General features: G+C 45.9%; 1 protein-coding gene across 1 annotated transcript in view; it reads left to right on the top strand.

The window, feature by feature from the left end:
* Positions 1-19855, top strand: part of LOC309554204 (uncharacterized protein) — an 88682-nt gene that overhangs the window by 21693 nt on the left and 47134 nt on the right. The window contains exons 6-14 of the mRNA XM_082255838.1: positions 4160-4234; positions 7524-7580; positions 10929-11024; positions 11112-11168; positions 16051-16107; positions 18049-18105; positions 18365-18466; positions 18550-18606; positions 19274-19348. Of these exons, the coding sequence (XP_082111964.1) occupies positions 4160-4234; positions 7524-7580; positions 10929-11024; positions 11112-11168; positions 16051-16107; positions 18049-18105; positions 18365-18466; positions 18550-18606; positions 19274-19348 (633 nt within the window). The remainder of the gene's footprint in view (positions 1-4159; positions 4235-7523; positions 7581-10928; positions 11025-11111; positions 11169-16050; positions 16108-18048; positions 18106-18364; positions 18467-18549; positions 18607-19273; positions 19349-19855) is intronic.

The raw sequence follows: 19855 nt of genomic DNA, 5'->3' as shown, positions 1-19855 counted from the left end.
GTTCCTTCTTGAACATAGGAGCAGATACCGGTCCTGCTGATGGGTTAAGGACCTTCTACAGCCCTGTCCAGATCTCCTAGAGTAACTGTCTGTCTCCTGGAATCTCCTCCATGCTCATGAGACTGTGCTGGGAGACACAGCAAACCTTCTGACAATGGGAGGTATTGATGTGCCATCCTGGAGGAGTTGGACTGCCTGTGCAACCTCTATAGGGTCCAGGTATGGCCTCATGTTACCAGTAGTGACACTGACCCAGTGGCGTAGCGTGGGTTGTCAGCACCCGGGGCAAGGCTAGTAATTTGCGCCCCCTAACCTGCGGGATTTTAGCACTCGAGTCTCTTCCACTAGATTAGTTAAAGAAACCCTTACCCCCTAAGCACTTTAGAGCAGGCCAGTGTCCCCACAGATCACCTTTTAGAGCAGGGTCCCCATAGATCCCCCTTTAGAGAATGGTCCCCATATAATCAATGGGGACATTTCTCTAAAGTGGGGAATCTATGGGGACCCTGCTCTAAAAAGGGTTCTATGGGGACCCTGGTCTGCTCTAAAGGGGATCTATGGGGACCCTGGCCTGCTCTAAAGGAGATCTATGGGGATCCTGCTCTAAAGGGGGGATCTATGACATAGATCCCCTTTAGAGCAGGGTCCCTATAGATCCCCCTTTAGAGCAGGCCTGGGCAGGTCCCCCATAGATCCTCCTTTACAGCAGGCCAGGGTGAGGTGAGGTCCCCCATATAGATCCCCCCTTACAGCAGGCCAGGGTGAGGTCCCCCATATATATCCCCCCTTACAGCACGCCAGGGTGAGGTCCCCCATATAGATCCCCCTTACAGCAGGCCAGGGTGAGGTCCCCCATATATATCCCCCCTTACAGCAGGCCAGGGTGAGGTCCCCCATATAGATCTCCCCTTACAGCAGGCCAGGGTGAGGTCCCCCATATAGATCCCCCCTTACAGCAGGCCAGGGTGAGGTGAGGTCCTGTCCCCCATATAGATCACCCCCTTTACAGTAGGCCAGGGTGAGGGGGATCTATATGGGGGACCCCAGACCTCACCTCACCCTGGCCTGCTGTAAGGGGAGATCTATATGGGGGACGGGACCTCTCCTCACCCTGGCCTGCTGTAAGGGGGGATCTATATGGGGGACCTCACCTCACCCTGGCCTGCTGTAAGGGGGAGATCTATATGGGGGACCTCACCCTGGCCTGCTGTAAGGGGGAGATCTATATAGGGGACGGGACCTCTCCTCACCCTGGCCTGCTGTAAGGGGGGATCTATATGGGGGACCTCACCTCTCACCCTGGCCTGCTGTAAGGGGGGATCTACATGGGGGACCTGGTCCCCCATATAGATCCCCCCTTACAGCAGGCCAGGGTGAGGTCCCCCATATAGATCCCAGGTCCCCCATATAGATCCTCCTTTACAGCAGGCCAGGGTGAGGTGAGGTCCCCTATATAGATCCCCCCTTACAGCAGGCCAAGGTGAGGTCCCCCATATATATCCCCCCTTACAGCAGGCCAGGGTGAGGTCCCCCATATAGATCTCCCCTTACAGCAGGCCAGGGTGAGGTGAGGTGAGGTGAGGTCCCGTCCCCCATATAGATCACCCCCTTTACAGTAGGCCAGGGTGAGGGGGATCTATATGGGGGACCCCGGACCTCACCTCACCCTGGCCTGCTGTAAGGGGGAGATCTATATGGGGGACGGGACCTCTCCTCACCCTGGCCTGCTGTAAGGGGGAGATCTATATAGGGGACGGGACCTCTCCTCACCCTGGCCTGCTGTAAGGGGGGATCTATATGGGGGACCTCACCTCTCACCCTGGCCTGCTGTAAGGGGGGATCTACATGGGGGACCTGGTCCCCCATATAGATCCCCCCTTACAGCAGGCCAGGGTGAGGTCCCCCATATAGATCCCAGGTCCCCCATATAGATCCTCCTTTACAGCAGGCCAGGGTGAGGTGAGGTCCCCTATATAGATCCCCCCTTACAGCAGGCCAAGGTGAGGTCCCCCATATATATCCCCCCTTACAGCAGGCCAGGGTGAGGTCCCCCATATAGATCTCCCCTTACAGCAGGCCAGGGTGAGGTGAGGTGAGGTCCCGTCCCCCATATAGATCACCCCCTTTACAGTAGGCCAGGGTGAGGGGGATCTATATGGGGGACCCCGGACCTCACCTCACCCTGGCCTGCTGTAAGGGGGAGTTCTATATGGGGGACGGGACCTCTCCTCACCCTGGCCTGCTGTAAGGGGGGATCTATATGGGGGACCTCACCTCACCCTGGCCTGCTGTAAGGGGGGATCTCTATGGGGGAGCTCACCTCAACCTGGCCTGCTGTAAGGGGGGATCTACATGGGGGACCTGGTCCCCCATATAGATCCCCCCTTACAGCAGGCCAGGTTGAGGTGAGCTCCCCCATAGAGATCCCAGGTCCCCCATATAGATCCCCCCTTACAGCAGGCCAGGGTGAGGTCCCCCATATAGATCCCAGGTCCCCCATATAGATCCCCCCTTACAGCAGGCCAGGGTGAGGTGAGGTCCGGACCCTGGTCTACTGTAAGGGGGGACTCTATATGGGGGTCCCCAGACCTAACCTCACCCCGGCCTGCTGTAAGGGGGGGTCTATACTCAGTCCTGACTCCTGTCCTGTGTCACTCATGACTCCTACCTTTTTTTTGCAGGTGCACCCGATCACAGCAGGCTATGTCTGCTCTTCTCCTCCAGGTCCTCCGGCTCCTAGGTTTTCCTCCTGCGTCTGTCGCCACTGGCTCTCTCCTCTTTGGCCTGTGTCACCTGCCGCCGCTGCCAGCTTCTTCTTGCTGCTGCCTGGGCTGGTCTGGTGTGGCTCCCGCGCTCAGCGCTGCGCTGGGCGGCCGCTGCAGTGCACTGTCCCTCCCCCAGATTGTCCCTCGCTCTCCGCACGCCTGGCACAACCCCCCCCTCCCTCCACAGTGGGCGGCGACCCGGCGGCTCGGATCGGATTCGCACAGCGCCGCCGCCACAGCCAGCACTGCAGTGTGAGAGAATAAGTGAGCCAGGCAGGGCAGAGCTGCGGGTACGAGCGCGCCCCCCCCAGATGTTGCGTTTGGTGCGGCCGGCCCCCCCTGCACCCCCCACGCTACGCCACTGCACTGACCCCCTCTATAGGGTCCAGGTATGGCCTCATGCTACCAGTAGTGACACTGACCCCCTCTATAGGGTCCACGTATGGCCTCATGCTACCAGTAGTGACACTGACCCCCTCTATAGGGTCCAGGTATGGCCTCATACTACCAGTAGTGACACTGACCCCCTCTATAGGGTCCAGGTATGGCCTCATACTACCAGTAGTGACACTGACCCCCTCTATAGGGTCCAGGTATGGCCTCATACTACCAGTAGTGACACTGACCCTAGCCAAATGCAAAACCAGTGAAAAACAGAAAGATGAGTAGGGAAACAATGTCAGTGGCCTCTACTGGTAAAACCATTTCTGTTTTGGTTGTCTCATTGTTGCCCATCTAGTGCACCTGCTGTTCATTTCATTAACACCAAAGCAGCTGAAAATGATTAACAACCCCCTCTGCTACTTAACTGACTGGATCAATATCCCAGGAGTTTAACTGACTTGATGGTCTACTCTGAATAAAAAGTGTTCCTATAATTTTTTAAGCAGTGTATAAAACTTTCTTATCTTGTTATTTCTGAGTTTTCCAAACTTACTTTGGGTTTTTCTTTATCCTGAATTATGGCCCACATGACAGCCTTGAAAACCGAAGCTCAACCCCACCCTCTCCTAATAATGGAATTATGAATGAACCACCTTAAAATATTATTGCCACATTGATTTTTTTAATATATATTTTTATATATTAGATTTTCTTTTTTTCTTTTTCTTTTTTTTTCTTTGCTTGCATAAACGCTTACAGATTTTTTTGTATTGTTTTTTTTTTTTGCAAATATTAAAAAAAAATAATAATTCTATTTCAGATTCTCACTAACTAACCACACATTCTCTGATTTCCATATGATCTTCTCCTGTCATCCATTGAAGCTGCCAGCTCTCCAGACTTCTCCTGGGCTGCACCTTTACCCTGGAAAGCTTGGTGCTTGTTTTATAGAGAAGGGCTGACTCCATAGTCGAATGGAATTAACTGTTATTTTTTTTTTATTATTTTAGATTTACTTTCCAGGGACACACAGAGAATTCTGGAAGAGATGAACAAACTGGCAGACGAGGTCCATGGAGGAAGAAGTAAGTCTATCCTGTTCAATCAACCATAAGGCCTCTTGCACTCTGCAGCTTAAAAATGCTCAGTACAGCATTTTTTTTTCTGTGCTAAAATAGAGCCCATTCATTCTTATGTGCCTATGCACACAGCCGCGTAATTGAGCGCCGCTTATTCTTCAGTAAGAAAAAAATAGAAAAATCTGCATTTTTGGTCAGTAATTTACGCCTGATGTGCGCAAAAACGCGCAAATACGCGCGAATGCGCGCAAATGACCCTAAAATGTCAATTGAATATCCAGAACGCTAGAATAAATTTATGCGCAATTGCGCACATTTACACGAATTTGCGCGAATTCGCGTAAGCGCGAAAATGCGTGCATTACAATTACGCCAGAAAACGTAGATGCTCTAACAGGAGTATCGTGTGCAAGGTGCCTAAGGAGAACTCTGCCAGGTCTACAAACAGGGCCGTCTTTAGTATTGATTGGACCCTGGACAAATATTTTCTTGTGCCCTACCAAATGCACTTATCAACTAACTGTGGGCAATGCGGGCTCAAGGGGCAGCTGCTTTGGGCCCCACAACAATGGCTGGGCCCGGGGCAGCTGCCCCTTTTGCCCTGTGTTAAAGACGGCCCTGTCTACAAAGACTAAAGCCTCGTACACACGCAACTAATTTCCACCGACCAGTCGTCCGTCTTTTGTCCAGAGTGGTGTCTGTTGGTTGGAATGTGCTCTAGACTGCACACGAATTTTCCTGCAGGACAGAATTCTACTTCATAAGTGATGTCATGTGTTGGATTGCTTTCTATGTGTGCTTTCTTCTCTGAGCATGCCCAGTCTTGCTCATAAGATTTTTCCCCATCGAAATCTGTACTAATGAGACGAAAATCGGACGTGTTTTGACGGAGGACAAAAATTTTATAGCCTGCACACCAGATTTTTTTTGGCCGAAAAGTCTGAGTCGGTTGTCGGAAGCATCATACTAACAAGCCGAAAATCGGCAGATCGGTCGTCAGACGAAATTTCCCGGCCTAATTTTTTATCGTGTGTACAGGGCTTAAGTATGGCCAACTCTTCAGTGGCCCATTTCATGTGACTTCCATCAAGTCTCTTAAAGCCTCTTTGGTTTTTAAAACTTCTTGAAGTGTCAGATGCCTTTGTCCCTGTTGTGCTGTTGGTCCATCCTCTGACCCCTAAGTCACTGTGGAGTCTCGTAGTGACATAGGGGTCAGAAGAAGTTATGAAAAGTTTTTAGAGGCTGCAGTTCTTCCACTGGGGGTTGTTGGGGAAACAAGACACAAAAGAGGTGGGTGTACACATCTTATATTCTTTGTGGAGACCTCATGGTTTTAACATTTTAGAGACATGGCAGGGCCTCTTAATCTATTCTGCACCCCACCCCAACCTTAGTTCATGCTGTTCCACCATCATCCACCATTTGCTTAGGGCAAATCTGTCCCGATAAACCAACTTAAATAAGTCTATCCTGTTTCACCAAAACAGAGATTAGGAGCCACTGCTTGATAAAGTAGTATCTTTGGTTGGTTTATGTCTGGTACCAAAATAATTTCTCAACAACTCACGATGTAGATGTTTTGGTGACTCCATCAGATGGAACTGATCATGGAGGTGAACCTCAGAAAGGTGAGTAGAACAGCAGTTCTAGGATGGTAAGAAGGACCTCCAGCGGTAGGATGGTTGAAGGCCGATATGACTGTAGCGCCCTTGTCTTAATGCAAGGTTGCTATTAAATTTTGGTGCTGGGCAGTAACTAGCTCGGCTGTAATTATTCTGTGGTCAATTGAACTTCCTCTCTTAATTTGGGTTTGACTGCATTTCTCCCTTCCGTCAGTAGATGGCACTGTTGCCTCTGACACTAGAGTGTTAATGTCCATGTCTCTCTCAGCCAATTACAGTGTGGCTGCGGCATTATGGGAGACCTTATTTAAGTGAGGGGAGGTCCAATAATCACTCTCTTCCCGCCCCGACCCCCTTGGAGGAGGGTGTGTATTGCTGTGCTGCTGCTGGCTAGGCCTGAAGCCTGGGGCCTAGTCACATGCCTGGGATTCTGCTGAGGAGAGCAAGCGACCCACATGGAAAAGAACATCCCCAGACATCCAGTAACCTGTGTGAGTAATCTGCCTATTTCATATGGAAGACAGTTGTCCAGTCAGTACAGACCACAAAAGAGATTGAATCTGGTGGAGAGGAGTTGCCTCCTATATCAATCTGAAGCTTTATGGATATTTGATGATTCTCAGGGTCTGTTATCCTGTACCGCTATCTGAGTACCTGTTTCTGTAATCGGAGTCTGCCTAATAGACTGTTCTCCAAGGGTGTCCTGAGCCCTACCCCTCTCTCCTCCAGTTTATTCTTGTCCTGTTGAGAAGAAATAAACTATTTTGTTACTTCAGCATAAAAGTGACTGGCGCCCATCGTTTATTTTACCTGCATCACTACCCACCATGCCTGACAATCCACACCCACAGGAGGTATGTAGGCCCTCACTGCCTCTGAAGGTCATTACTAGGCCCTAGGGGGTTCTGGGGTCCGCTACATCTGGCACCCAACATGGGGCCGGTGGTATTTTTGTGGTGGTCGCCCATAGCAACCGCGCAAGAATCACTATTTGGCTCCGTGGGAGAGTGGCAAGTAACATCCTTTATACCTCAAAGACTGTGTTTTGTCCTTTTCAACAATGTGGGGAAGAACCTAACTGTCTCTTTGCTCTGGGGAGAGAGTCAACCTGGTTTTTTTGTCACTTTACGCCAGGGCTGAAGGGGTTAAGGCAGACTCCAGAAGATTTTTTTTTGGCGCGCTGCAGAGAAAAGAGGCGGGCGCTGAAGCTTCTGCTGAGCAGCTGGACCAATCCCTTGGCAGATTGTGAATGACAATTCACAATATAGATGTTTAGTGACCTCATCAGATAGAACATGTCATGGAGGTGAACCTCAGAAAGTTGAGTAGAACAGCATTTCTAGGATGGTAAGGAGGACCTCCAGTGGTAGGATGGTTGAAGGGCGATATGACAACTCATGATGTAGATGTTTAGTGACTCCATCAGATGTAACATGTCGTTGAGGTGGAGCTCAGGAATGTGAGTAGAGCGGCAGTTCTAGGATGGTAAGAAGCACCTTCAGTGGTAGGATGGTGGAAGGCCGATATGTCAACTGATAATGTAGATGTTTAGTGACTCCATCTGATGGAACATATCATGGAGGTGGAGCTCATGAATGTAAGTTGAGAAGGGTGGTAAGAATGAGTGGCAGGCCGATATGACAACTCATGATGTGAATATTCTCAATCCCCAGATTCCGGGATGACAGAGAAGCTATCTGCCATTGAAACCCTAAAGAACAACCTCAAAGGTAAGCTGAGAGGTGTGGTAACGTGAGGGAGGGATGGAGGAGAACAAAAAGAAAGACTAAATCATCTAGACATGTGTGGTCCGTTTGAAATTTAAATTCATACCAAATTTTCCTTATTCAGAGAGTCCATGTATCCCAATTTACCCAAATTACAATAGTAAAAATTCTAAATGAATCCAAAATAGCAAAATTCAATTTTGTCCAAAAAAAAAAAAAATGAATTATCTAAATTTGAATTGAATTAGTAACAAATTTAAAAATAAAATTGAATTTGAAAACAAATTTGAAATGTGAACCTATTGCTGACTATTGCTGATTAACTTCAGAGACTGTGCGGATTACAATATAGTCATCCTCCGAAATTTGAATTTTGAAAAGAATAGAGTAGAATAAAACAGAATAGAAACAGAATATGAAATATATGAAAAAAATGGAATATATTGGATATTTTTTAACTGTCAAAGTAGAAAATTTCAATTTTTCACATAATTTCCACTCTTTTTTTTATTAATATCACAAATAGAATAGAAGATAAAGGAATAGGATGGAATAGAGTTTAATAGAAAATAACTGAATAGAAAATGAAACAGAATACAATAGAAAATAATAATAAAATAGAATAGAATAGAAAGAATATTGCCTCTTCCGAAATTTGAATTCCCAAAAAAATAGAAAGGAATAAAATAAAATAGAACAGAACAGAAAAGAAAAGAATAGAGTAAAACAGAATAGAATAGAAATTAAAAGAATATAATAGAAAATAAAGGAATTTAAAAAAAATTGAATATAATTCAAAAGACTAGAATAGAAAATAAAAGAATATAATTGAATAAAAGAGAATATAGCCATCTTCCTCAATTCGAATAGAATAGAACCAACTATTCTTCACAATGAATTTAGATCAATTAATTTTTTTTTCGATTCAAATCAAATCATTGGAAAAATTAAAATCCAAACAAAAATGAATAAACAAAAACGAATTTTGTTACAAATGCAACAAAACAAAATTAGTAACTGAACAAATTGATCCGAAATTAAACAAAACATTTTTTTTCGTTCTTCACATGTCTAAAAACAAGTCAATTAATTTACTAAAAAGTGTAATTGGTGACTGATGTTGGCATTTATTAGGACACCATAAACCAACATTCAACATCCTCCTTAACCACGTCAGCCCCGGAAGATTTGGCTGCTCAATGACCAGGCCACTTTTTTCAACTTGGCACTGCGCGAATTTAACTGACAATTGCGCGGTCATCCAACGCTGTACCCAAACGAAATTTACGTCCTTTTTTTCCCACAAACGGAGATTTATTTTGGTGGTATTTGATCACCTCTGCGATTTTTATTTTTTGTGATATTAATAAAAAAAGAGCTAAAATTTTGCAAAAAAATTGTTATTTTTGCATAATTGACGCTTTTTTTGTTTATAGCGCAAGATCAAAAAATCTCACAGGTGATCAAATACCCCCAAAAGAAAGCTCTGTTTGTGGGAAAAAAGGACGTCAAATTCGTTTAGATACAGCGTCGCATGACCACGCAATTGTCCGTTAAATTCACGCAGTGCCAAATCGCAAAATAGGCCCTGGTCAGGAAGGAGGTAAAATCTTCCGGGGCTTAAGTGGTTAAAGTGGATAAAAATACACTCATTGAGAATTTTTCTTGTCAAAGTCATGTAGCTAAATACATTTTGGCCTAAATATATGACAAAAATTGAATATATTGGATATTTTTTAACTGTCAAAGTAGAAAATGTCAATATTTTTCACATTTTTTTATATGAAATTCCCCCCCAAAAAATGTAAAAATCTAAATTTTTTAACATTTTATGCCAATTTGTTTTATGCTACATATGTTTGGTAAAAAAAATTGCAAAAAGCGTATTTTGATTAGTTTACTCCCCTCAGAGAAGTGAAAATCTGGTGGAGGAGCTCTGTCCTCGTCTCTGCTGCCAACTGCTGAGACAAGGTGGAGACAGAGACAAGCATGTGCCACAGCTGCACAGAGAGGTGCATGATCTGTTGGAAGAGTTCTGTCCTCCTCTCTGCTGCCAACTGCTGAAAAGGGGGAGAGAAAAGCCTCTTCAAAGCTACACAGAGAAGTGCAGGATCTGGTGGAGGAGCTCTGTCCTCTTCTCTGCTGCCAACTGCTAAAACAAGGTGGGGGCAGAGACAAGGGAGTGTGAGGGCCACATGAAATGGCCTGGAGTACTGGATTCAGCCCACAGACCTTGTATTTGACACATGTGCCCTAGACTGTTCTTTGGAGCCTGTCCATGTTGTTCTTTGTTCTGTGCAGCCAGTGGAATAAAGCAGAAAATGCTGTGTGCCTGTCCGTATGTGCTCTGATGGGAAAATAGAACCAAAATTTCCAGTGGCTCTTTAGGGTGTGCGCTACACTTGGTATCCAACTACGCCTGCTGCAAAAACACACCTGGGCGTTTTTGCAGCAGGCGTTTTTTTGGGCATTTTTTGGGCGTCTTTGGAGGCAGGCATAACATCTGAACTTCTGTATAGGGGTATATATACACACACACTTATATGTATTTATACACATACACACATATAGGTGTTATAGCAGAGAAGCCATATGGGTGGTAATTATTTCATTAGCGCAAGCATAGGGTTCTGCTACTTTCACACCTATACTGTATATGTGTATGTGTATATATACATACATGTGTGTGTGTATATACCCCTACACAGAAGTTCAGATGTCATGCCTGACTCCAATCATGTCCTCAAAAAAGCCCTATAAACGCCTGCAGCAAAAAGCAGGGTGACAGGTGAGAAGCCATATGCCTGTTCTATAAGTGTTCTAAGAGAAACAATCTTTTCTCTATAGCGGTCACCCTGACATGGAAGGGTTTTGTCACCCTGCCATAGCAGTCAGAGTCAGTTAACCCTACACTACACTACGGTCCCCTTACACTTAACACTTTCCCTACAGAAACTAGATTATTAAATCTAATTATAGTGGAAAATAGTACCCCAACTACTCTAGATATCCCTTTCCTCACACTAATAATTGCTAAATGACACTTTGAAGCTAAATGACACTTTTGAAGCAGAAGTAACAGAACTGCTTCCACTCTCTTCCACATCCCTGTATTACAATGCTAGGAATTTGGCGGGGCTATAGTCACTCCAATCACATTCCTAGCATCCTCCTGCCCCCTCAATTGACTTTCACTGATGGCTCTGGTCCAATCACGGGCTTTTAAAGCCCATTTCCTGTCCCATTGCATTTTGGTCGGTTCTGGTTGCCGAATTCCGAACTTTTTCAGCAAAATTGAGAGAATTGCTCCTTTGTTACTTGATGGAAATAAACACCAGTTCTTTGCTTCAGGTCAGCAACTGGATGAGATGATAAAGAACATGGAAGTAAAGTTTAGGAATCTAAGTATGGAGATGAACTCTGTAATTGGTCAACGGACCCAGGATGGTAAGCGGGATCTCCAGTGGGGGAGAAGGAAGACATTGGGTGAAAAAGGTCATGTCTACTTACATTGGGAATACTCTCCTTCTTCAGAATCCAGAATTATGGAGAAGCTTTCAGCTATGAAAAACGCAACGAAGGATCTCAGTGGTAAGTGGAGAGAAGCAAAGGGTTTGAACACAAATGAATAAACAGTCTATGTATTCACCAGAAAGGGTATTTGGAACTGATTGTTCTGTGGCCATTCTCATTACTGAGAAAAATTAAAACTGTCTACACACAAAGTTGCAATTTCTCTGAGATGACAGTTAATAAAAAAGTACATCTGGGTGTCCATTAGGGATCCAATCTGGGTGAGGTTTGAGGGATACTAGCCTTCATTACTACTTTCCTAAAAAAAATAGTACTTAACCACTTAAGCCCTGGAAGATTTTACCCCCTTCCTGACCAGGGCCTATTTTGCGATTCGGCACTGCGTGACTTTAACGGACAATTGCGCAATTATGCGACGCAGTACCCAAATGAAATTCACGTCCTTTTTTCCCCACAAAACTGTGTGATTTTTTGATCATGCGCTAAAAAAAAAAAAAGGAGCAACAATTTTGCAAAAATAACAATATTTTTCACATTTTTTTTATATGAAATTCCCCCTCCAAAAAATGTAAAAATCAAAATTTTCTAACTTTTTCAGCCAATTTGTTTTATGCTACATATGTTTGGTAAAAAAAATTGCAAAAAGCGTATTTTTGATTGGTTTGCGCAAAAGTTATCACGTTTACTAACAAAGGGAAAGATTTCTGTCATTTTTGTTGTGTTTTTTTTTAACGAGTAATGGCGGCAATCTGCGATTTTTTTTTGCGGGACTGCGACATTGCGGCAGACAGATCGGACCCTTGACTGACATTTTTTACACTTTTGGGGTTACCAGTGACATTTCTACAGTAATCAGTGCTATACATCTGCATTGTTACTGTAAAATTACACTGGTAGTGAAGGGGTTAACTTTTTTTGAGAGGGAGGGGTTATGTGTGTCCCTAGGGGCGTGCTTCTAACTGTGATTGGCTGTGGCTTGAGGTGTAGGAACAGTGATCAACGGTCCTACATAGTAGAACCGTATGATCACTGTTTCTACACAGGGGAGAATGACAGGCGGCTTGTTTACATCAGCCGCCTGCCTTTCTCCCTCTGCACCGATGATCGCCGAGTGACCGGTCACACGCACGGGTGGGGTCCATGACCGCGCGGGAGCGCACCTCCGGGGGTGCGCGCTCACTCCCTAGACCTTCACAGGCTAGCGACATAGTACTACGTCGCTCTGCCTGTGAGGGGCTGACTGCCGACGTAAATAGTCATGCGGCAGTCGGCAAGTGGTTAAATTGTCTCCAGCAGATCAATGGCTACATGAGATGGAACAGAGCATGGCGGCAAAGCTCAGGAATCTGAGTATGGAGATACAATCCAGAGTGCACCAGTTGTCCCAAGATGGTAAATAGGACCTCCAATGGGGAGAAGGGTAGCGATGGTTGATGAAGGGTATGTCAACTCACCCTGTGGATGTACACTGCAACTCTAGATTCCAGGATTATGGAGATTCTGTCTACCATGGAAACCTCAATGAAGGACCTCAAGGGAAATTTGAGGGATGTGGTTCAAAGGGGGAAGCCCATATAAGAACTAAGGGTGCCCCTTAGACTCCAGTGAGTCCTCCTCTGTTGTCAGAGTGCAGAAAGGGAAGGAGCTTGTCCCAGACAACAATGAGAAGAAAAAAAAAGTCCTGAAAGCCACACATTACACAAAAGCCCTGTGTGTGTGTAAAGAGTGGAAGCGGCCTCAACCTAGACTCGATCCAGACCACACCCACCAGCGCATTTCGCCCCTATGACTAAGCCCCATGGGTGGGGTGAAACACGTTGGAGTGTGGCTTGGACAAAGCCTAGGTTGAAACTGCTTCCACTCTTTACACACAGGGGTTTTGAGTCATGTGTGGCTTTCGAGACTTTCCTTTTCTTCTAATTAAGCGGGAGGGAGGATAGGCAAAAACACCCATAGAGGAAACATGTATTCACTGACATAATGTATTAGTAATTGATCTTGGAATTTGTGTGGTTGCCGCAATTCAACATTCACACACCACCGGTACTGACAGGGGAACTCTATACACACAATGTCTAACCTCTCAAGTTATACAATTACTCTAAGATGACAACTAATGAAAAGCAGAGACAGATGGTTGACCATTAGAGGTCCAATATGGATAGGGCTGGAGAGACTGACCTCCCTTCATCACTACTTAGTTAAAATAAATATCCCTGCTTTACCTCTGGCAGGTCAATGGCTGTTTGAGATGGAACAGAACATGGAGTTGAAGTTCAGGAATCTGAGTATGAAGATGCACTCGGTGGTAGGGCAACTGACACGCAGGGTGTCTCGCCACCCTATACACAGGGATTCCAGCAGGCATGTGCCTCTCCCTATGGGTTGGGGTGCATGTGCACATGCTTCAGGGGCATGCCCATGTGTTCACACATACAAACAGTAACAGTAGCCAAGGACTTGTTGAGGAACATATAGATTCTTTTTTTAATTCTTTTATTGAAGGAAACATAAAAGGCATATAACAAATCACGCAGAGAGATACAAAGAAATATCGAGAGAGAAAAATACATACAAAACAGTCCAATAACAGGATATAAGCTATTAACCAGTAAAGGGACTGTAACTTGGAGATGAACATCATGAAATAACCTAATACAAACAAGCAAACCCCTAAGAGCGCACCACGGAGAGAAGTACAATGCATAGTTGGGATCAATGGGTGTAAGGACAGTTCTAGGTAATTCCCGGCACCCACCGGCATCCATCACATGGCCGGCTACAGGTGCGTGGGGGGGAAACACCCAGACAGTCAAGAGGCATCGCAGTGGCCACTGAGGGGACCGATATGCGTAATCTCTTCAAGAGGAGGAGCAAGCAGAGAAAGAGAAAAACATGCCCAAGAGATAGGTCAAAAAGTTAGGAAAGCCCAATCCCCGAAATCCAGAGATAAAGCAGAATAGAATCAGTAGATGGGAAGGGAAAGAGGAAATACAAAGAAGAGGGGGAGTAGAAGGGTGGCAGTAAGGGGGAGGAAAGGAAAAGGGAGGGAGGGGGGACAGCCCGCCCCCGCGCCACATCCGCCATCAGACTAGTAAATCTCGATACTCCGCCGTAAATGTGAATTCATGCCAGTAGTACCAGCGCTTCAAAAATTTGTCTCTAGATCCGTGCTCCGTCGCCTCCAGGTCTTCCATTTCATTGATGCACTTCACTTTACGGAGCCACATAGCTACAGTGGGGGGCTGAGTCTGTTTCCAGAGAGGGGGAATGCAGCTCTTTGCTGCTGTGGGAAGATGTGGAGGTTTTGGGATGCGGTGTATACGGTCGATTGTGACAGCCCGCCCCCGCGCCACATCCGCCATCAGACTAGTAAATCTCGATACTCCACCGTAAATGTGAATTCATGCCCGTAGTACCAGCGCTTTAAAAATTTGTCTCTAGATCCGTGCTCCGTCGCCACCAGGTCTTCCATTTCATTGATGCACTTCACTTTACGGAGCCACATAGCTACAGTGGGGGGCTGAGTCTGTTTCCAAAGAGGGGGGATGCAGCTCTTCGCCGCTGTGAACAGAAGCGGTAGGAGTGATTTCCGATAAGTCGCCCTCGGAAACTCGTGATTGTGGAGAAGGAAGAGGGCCGGGTCCAGTGTAAGGGTATGATCCGTGAGTTTTTGAGCGATGCGAAGTACCGATGTCCAAAAGGGCCCCAACCGAGGAACATATAGATTCAAGAGGAACACTACATATAAAAAAAATATATACATTTTATTAAAACATTTAAAAAAAACACAAAACAAACAATAATATACTGAATTCGGGGTTCATGTAATTCTTTAGATCCAATAAAACCCACATATAGACTCAAAGTGTTTCAACTGATCTTCAGGAATACATGTAAATAATCTTTGAAAGATATAACACATACTGCATATTACGGTATTATAGTCTCTGGTAGGTCCAGGGCTTTGTTTCTCAAAAAATAGGTGCAGGAACTCCTTCTTTCCGAGTCAGCCCTTTTCTCTGCCCCTACCCACCTCCGAGCACCATTCCTTGGTTCCACCCCCTACCCACCTCCCAGAACCCCAGAATCGGTAACCACATATCATTTTATGGTGCTAATTCATTTGTATGGAATTTGGTAATGTTAACAAGAAAATCAGTAAAATAGATCTCCTGCAGCACCCCCCCCCCCACACCACCACCAGCAACAATAGATCCCCCTAACAAAAAAGGACCACCCGCAACAACATCCCCCTCCTAGCAAAAATAGACTTTCAGCGGCAACAACAGATCTCCCCCCAGCCAGCATCAATACACTCTCTGTCAGCCAGCAAACAATAGACCCCTCCCTCTCAGTAACTCTCTCCCAGCAACAACTGACTGTCCAGCAATAGAAGATGGACCCACCCCCAGCAACAGTAGGTCCCCCACTAGCAACAATAGACCTCCTCAGTGGCAATAGACTGCCAATGCAAAAAGAGATCCCCTCCAGCTAGAATAGATTGCCCAGCAGCTAGTATCAATAGACCCTGCAGCACATCCCAGCACCCCTTGCTATTACATACAGTCAGTGCTGGAGGTGCCGGCACTGCGTTCCCCCGCGTTCCCCCACGTTCCCGCTGAAAAAAAGCCCTGGGTAGGTCAATGGCTAGATAGGTTGGAAAAAAAAAACATGGACATGACAGATCTTGACTTTTTGTGGAGACCATTGTTATTCCCACCCCATCATAAACATTAGTATTTTGTTTCCAGCAGGTCAAAGATTGGATAAGATGGAACAGAACATGGAGGTGCAGCTCAGGAATCTGAGCATGGAGATGCATTCTGTAGTAGGGCAAGTGTGCCAGGATGGTAAGTGGCACCTCTAGGGAGGGCACACATTGGATGATGGAGGATACAGTATGTCTAGTCACACTGTGAATGTTCTCCAACTCTAGATTCCAGGATGATGCAGAAGCTGTCAACTATGGAAGCCTCAATAAAGGACCCCAAAGGTAAGTTGAGGGATGTAGTTAAGAGGGAGGGAGAAGAGGGAAAAATTAAAAAAAAAAAAACAGATTCCAGGATAATCAAGATACTGTCTGCCACAGAAGCTTTAATGAAAGACCATAAAGGCAACAAGGGAGGAAAAGAGAGGAAAGAATTTGGAAAAAACACAAATGTTGATAAAAGATCAATTTATTCCACTAAAATGTAATCTGCAATTGTTTTGAGCCTTTGTGTGGTTGCATAGGGCTGCAACTAACAATTAATTTGTCTGTCGACTAATCTATCGATTATTTTTACGATTAGTCGACTAATCTAACGATTATTTTTATTTTATTTTTTTTGCTTAATTGAGTGTTTTTTTGATTAGCTAATTAATCCTGTAATTAATACAGACCCCTCAGTAAGCCCCCCTCTCAGTACAGACCCCTCAGTAAGCCCCCTCCCAGTACAGACCCCTTAGTAAGCCCCCCTCTCAGTACAGACCCCTCAGTAAGCCCCCCTCCCAGTACAGACCCCTCAGTAAGCCCCCCTCCCAGTACAGACCCCTCAGTAAGCCCCCTTTCAGAACAGAACTCTCAGTAAGCCCCCTCCCAGTACAGACCCCTCAGTAAGCCCCCTCCCAGTACAGACCCCTCAGTAAGCCCCCCTCCCAGTACAGACCCCTCAGTAAGCCCCCCTCCCAGTACAGACCCCTCAGTAAGCCCCCTTCCAGCACAGACCCCTCAGTAAGCCTCCTCCCAGTACAGACCCCACAGTAATCCCTCCCACCTAGTATAGACCACTTAGTATGCCCCCCTCCCAGTACAGACCCCTCAGTAAGCCCTCCCACCTAGTACAGACCACTTAGTAAGCCCTCCCTCCCAGTGCAGACCCCTCAGTAAGCCCTCCCACCTAGTACAGACCATTACAAGCCGCCACAGTACAGTACAAGCCGCCATCTTGGTTTCAAACTTCAACCACAACTTTATTAATACGAACAAAAGCAAACCTGAAAGAAAATGTAAACTTTTTTTTCACTTGGTTTTTAAAACAAATGAGGCTGACCATTTTATAGCAGGGAATGGAAAATGTGAATACCAGAAAGTGGAAGCAACCATTGCTATGCGGAACTCAATTGTGGGGGTTTGAGTTTCTGGACGGAAGGGTTTAGAAGGGACACATCCGGTGTAGCGCCGCACATGTGACATCTCTGAGTACCTGGGTGATCGGGGAGGATGGCGAAGGTGTTGCGGCAGAAGCTGTGGCAGATTACGGGGGTGCTGGAGATGGTCAGCGCTCACCCTGAACAGCTCCTCAGGTATTAATGGTCCTCTTGTCTCCGACATCGGTGTGGACGGAGCCCGGGGGGGATTTCACCTGGCCGGCAATGCTTAAAGCGGCGCTGCGGGCCGGCCGTATCTTGGTATCCCGGTAGGCGAGTCCGGCCAGGGGGCGTGTGACGTCACGTGTTGACGCGTCAACGCCTTTCACGCACGTCGACGATTTTTCGTAGTTTAACGTAGTCGACTACGTCAACACGTCGTTGCAGCCCCAGGTTGCCATTTTTCTAAATTCACATGTCATTAGTAACAAGAAATGAAATTGCGTAAATGCAATGCCTTCCTTCTCAAGATGTACAGTTACAGAGGAGAACAAAAAAAAAAAAAAGGCAGATACACCTAGTGAGCTGGGTGACCATTGGTGGATCCAATGTGAATGTAGTTTGAGGGATTTACTTTCCTAATTATTGCTTGCTTTTGTTAAAATCTCAGTTTTCATTGTAGGTCAATGGCTGGATGAGATGAGGAAAAACATGGAGATGAAGGTTGAGAAACTGAGTATGGATATATGCTCCAGAGTGGACCATCTGTCCGAGAATAGTAAGAGGGACCACCAGTGAGTGTGAAGGGCAACAATGGTTGAAGGAGGGTATGTCCACTCACCCTGTGAATGTTCTCTACCCATAGGTTCCAGGATGATAGAGAAGCTGTCTACCATGGAAACCTCAATGAAGGCCCTCACAGGTAAAAAAGGGGCAGTGGTAAAGGGGGGGGGGGGACTGATCTTAGGCTTTGGGTGACTGCTGTGAATCAACATCCCCATGTCATCACACAGTACACAGAGCACAAGTGTCCAACTGCTCTAGATATACAGTTACTCTGGGATGACATAGAAAAAAGGAAAAGACAGATGGAGATCTGGGTCATGGTAGGAGTCAAAACTGGATCCAGTTTGAGGAACTCTCCTTCTACTTGCTAGGAATAAACATCAGTTCTTTGTCTGTGGTAGGTCAACGACTGGAGGACATGCAACAGAACATGGATGTGAAGCTCAGGAATCTGAGTATGGGGGTGCAGTCTTTAGAAAACATGCTATCTCAGGATGGTAAGAGGGAACTCATTTGGGGAGGGGAGGCACTGGGTGGTTGAGGTTATGTCTACTCACTGTGTGAATGCTCCTACCCCCAGATTCCAAGGTGATGAAGAAACTGTTTGCTCTGGAAACATCAATGAAGGAACTCAATGGTACGCCATGGAAGGATAGAGTTCAGGGGATCAGTTATCCTCTAAAATGAGCATTTAGAATGTGACCTTCCTCAATGCGCTTATGCTTGAGCTGACCCTTAAACTTGACACTAGCCCTTTAACACCTGAACATAACCTCCAAAATTTGACTCCATTTGGTCCCTTAACCCCTGACTCTTAAGCCTCGTACACACGCAACTTATTTCCACTGAACGGTCGTCCATCTTTTGTCCAGAGTGGTGTCCGTTGGTTGGAATGTGCTCTAGACTGCACACGAATTTTCCCGTACGACAGAATTCTACTTCAGAAGTGATGTCATGTGTTGGATTGCTTTCTATGTGTTCTTTCTTCTCTGAGCATGCCTAGTCTTGCTCATAAGTTTTTTCCCCATCGAAATCTGTACTAATGAGATGAAAATCGGACGTGTTTTGATGGTCGACAAAAATTATATAGCCTGCACACCAGGATTTTTTCGGCCGAAAAGTCGGAGTCGGTTGTCGGAAGCACCATACTAACAAGCCGAAAATCGGCAGATCGGTCGTCGGACGAAATTTCCCGGCCGAATTTCTACTCGTGTGTAGGGGGCTTTACACTTACTTAACCCAATCCCTAACACAGAATTAACCCTTTGGAAGACTGGGATGAACTGGTTCTCTGTGTATTACAGGGCTTCCTTCCAAGAATGTTCCAACTGTTGTGGGAGACGTGGGAAAACAAGCAGAGGAGATCCAGAAAATGAAGAGTAAGAGTATTCCTTTACGTCATCCCTATTTCATCAAATGTTCTCTCCTTTTTTCTTCTGCCAAGCTCTCCAGCTGTAGTGAATGGTTGACACCTTCAAACTCAATTCTTTATGGAAGCCAAGACATTCCCATTCACCTTTTACTCTGGCCACTTCCAATAGTCTGCTACAAGTTCCACTAATCTCTGTAACTCAGGGGTACTGAATTAAAAAACAGGGAGGTCCAGTCAGTAAAATATCCTTTCACCAGAGGTCTGAATCACATCTTCGTGTGATGACTCGACCCTCACAGCCCCCTTTCCTCTTGGGCAAGGTTCACATCTCTGTGGCTGAAGAACATACGCAAAATCGAACGTGTTCCCAAGCTATAGAGAAAGGGGCTGCACTTAGCAGATGTGAAGGGGTGCCATTAATTCTTAAAAGCAACCCCACAAATTTACACCTATGGCACATGTTCGCACGCACTAAACAACATGGTGTTGAAGCACCATATGGCTTGGTGTGGTG

The sequence above is a fragment of the Pelophylax lessonae genome (genome assembly GCF_965119305.1).
Source record: "Pelophylax lessonae genome assembly, chromosome: 4".
Classification (NCBI taxonomy): Eukaryota; Metazoa; Chordata; class Amphibia; order Anura; family Ranidae; genus Pelophylax; species Pelophylax lessonae.
Note: the sequence above shows the minus strand (reverse complement) of the source record. Positions and strands in the feature narration are given on the sequence as shown.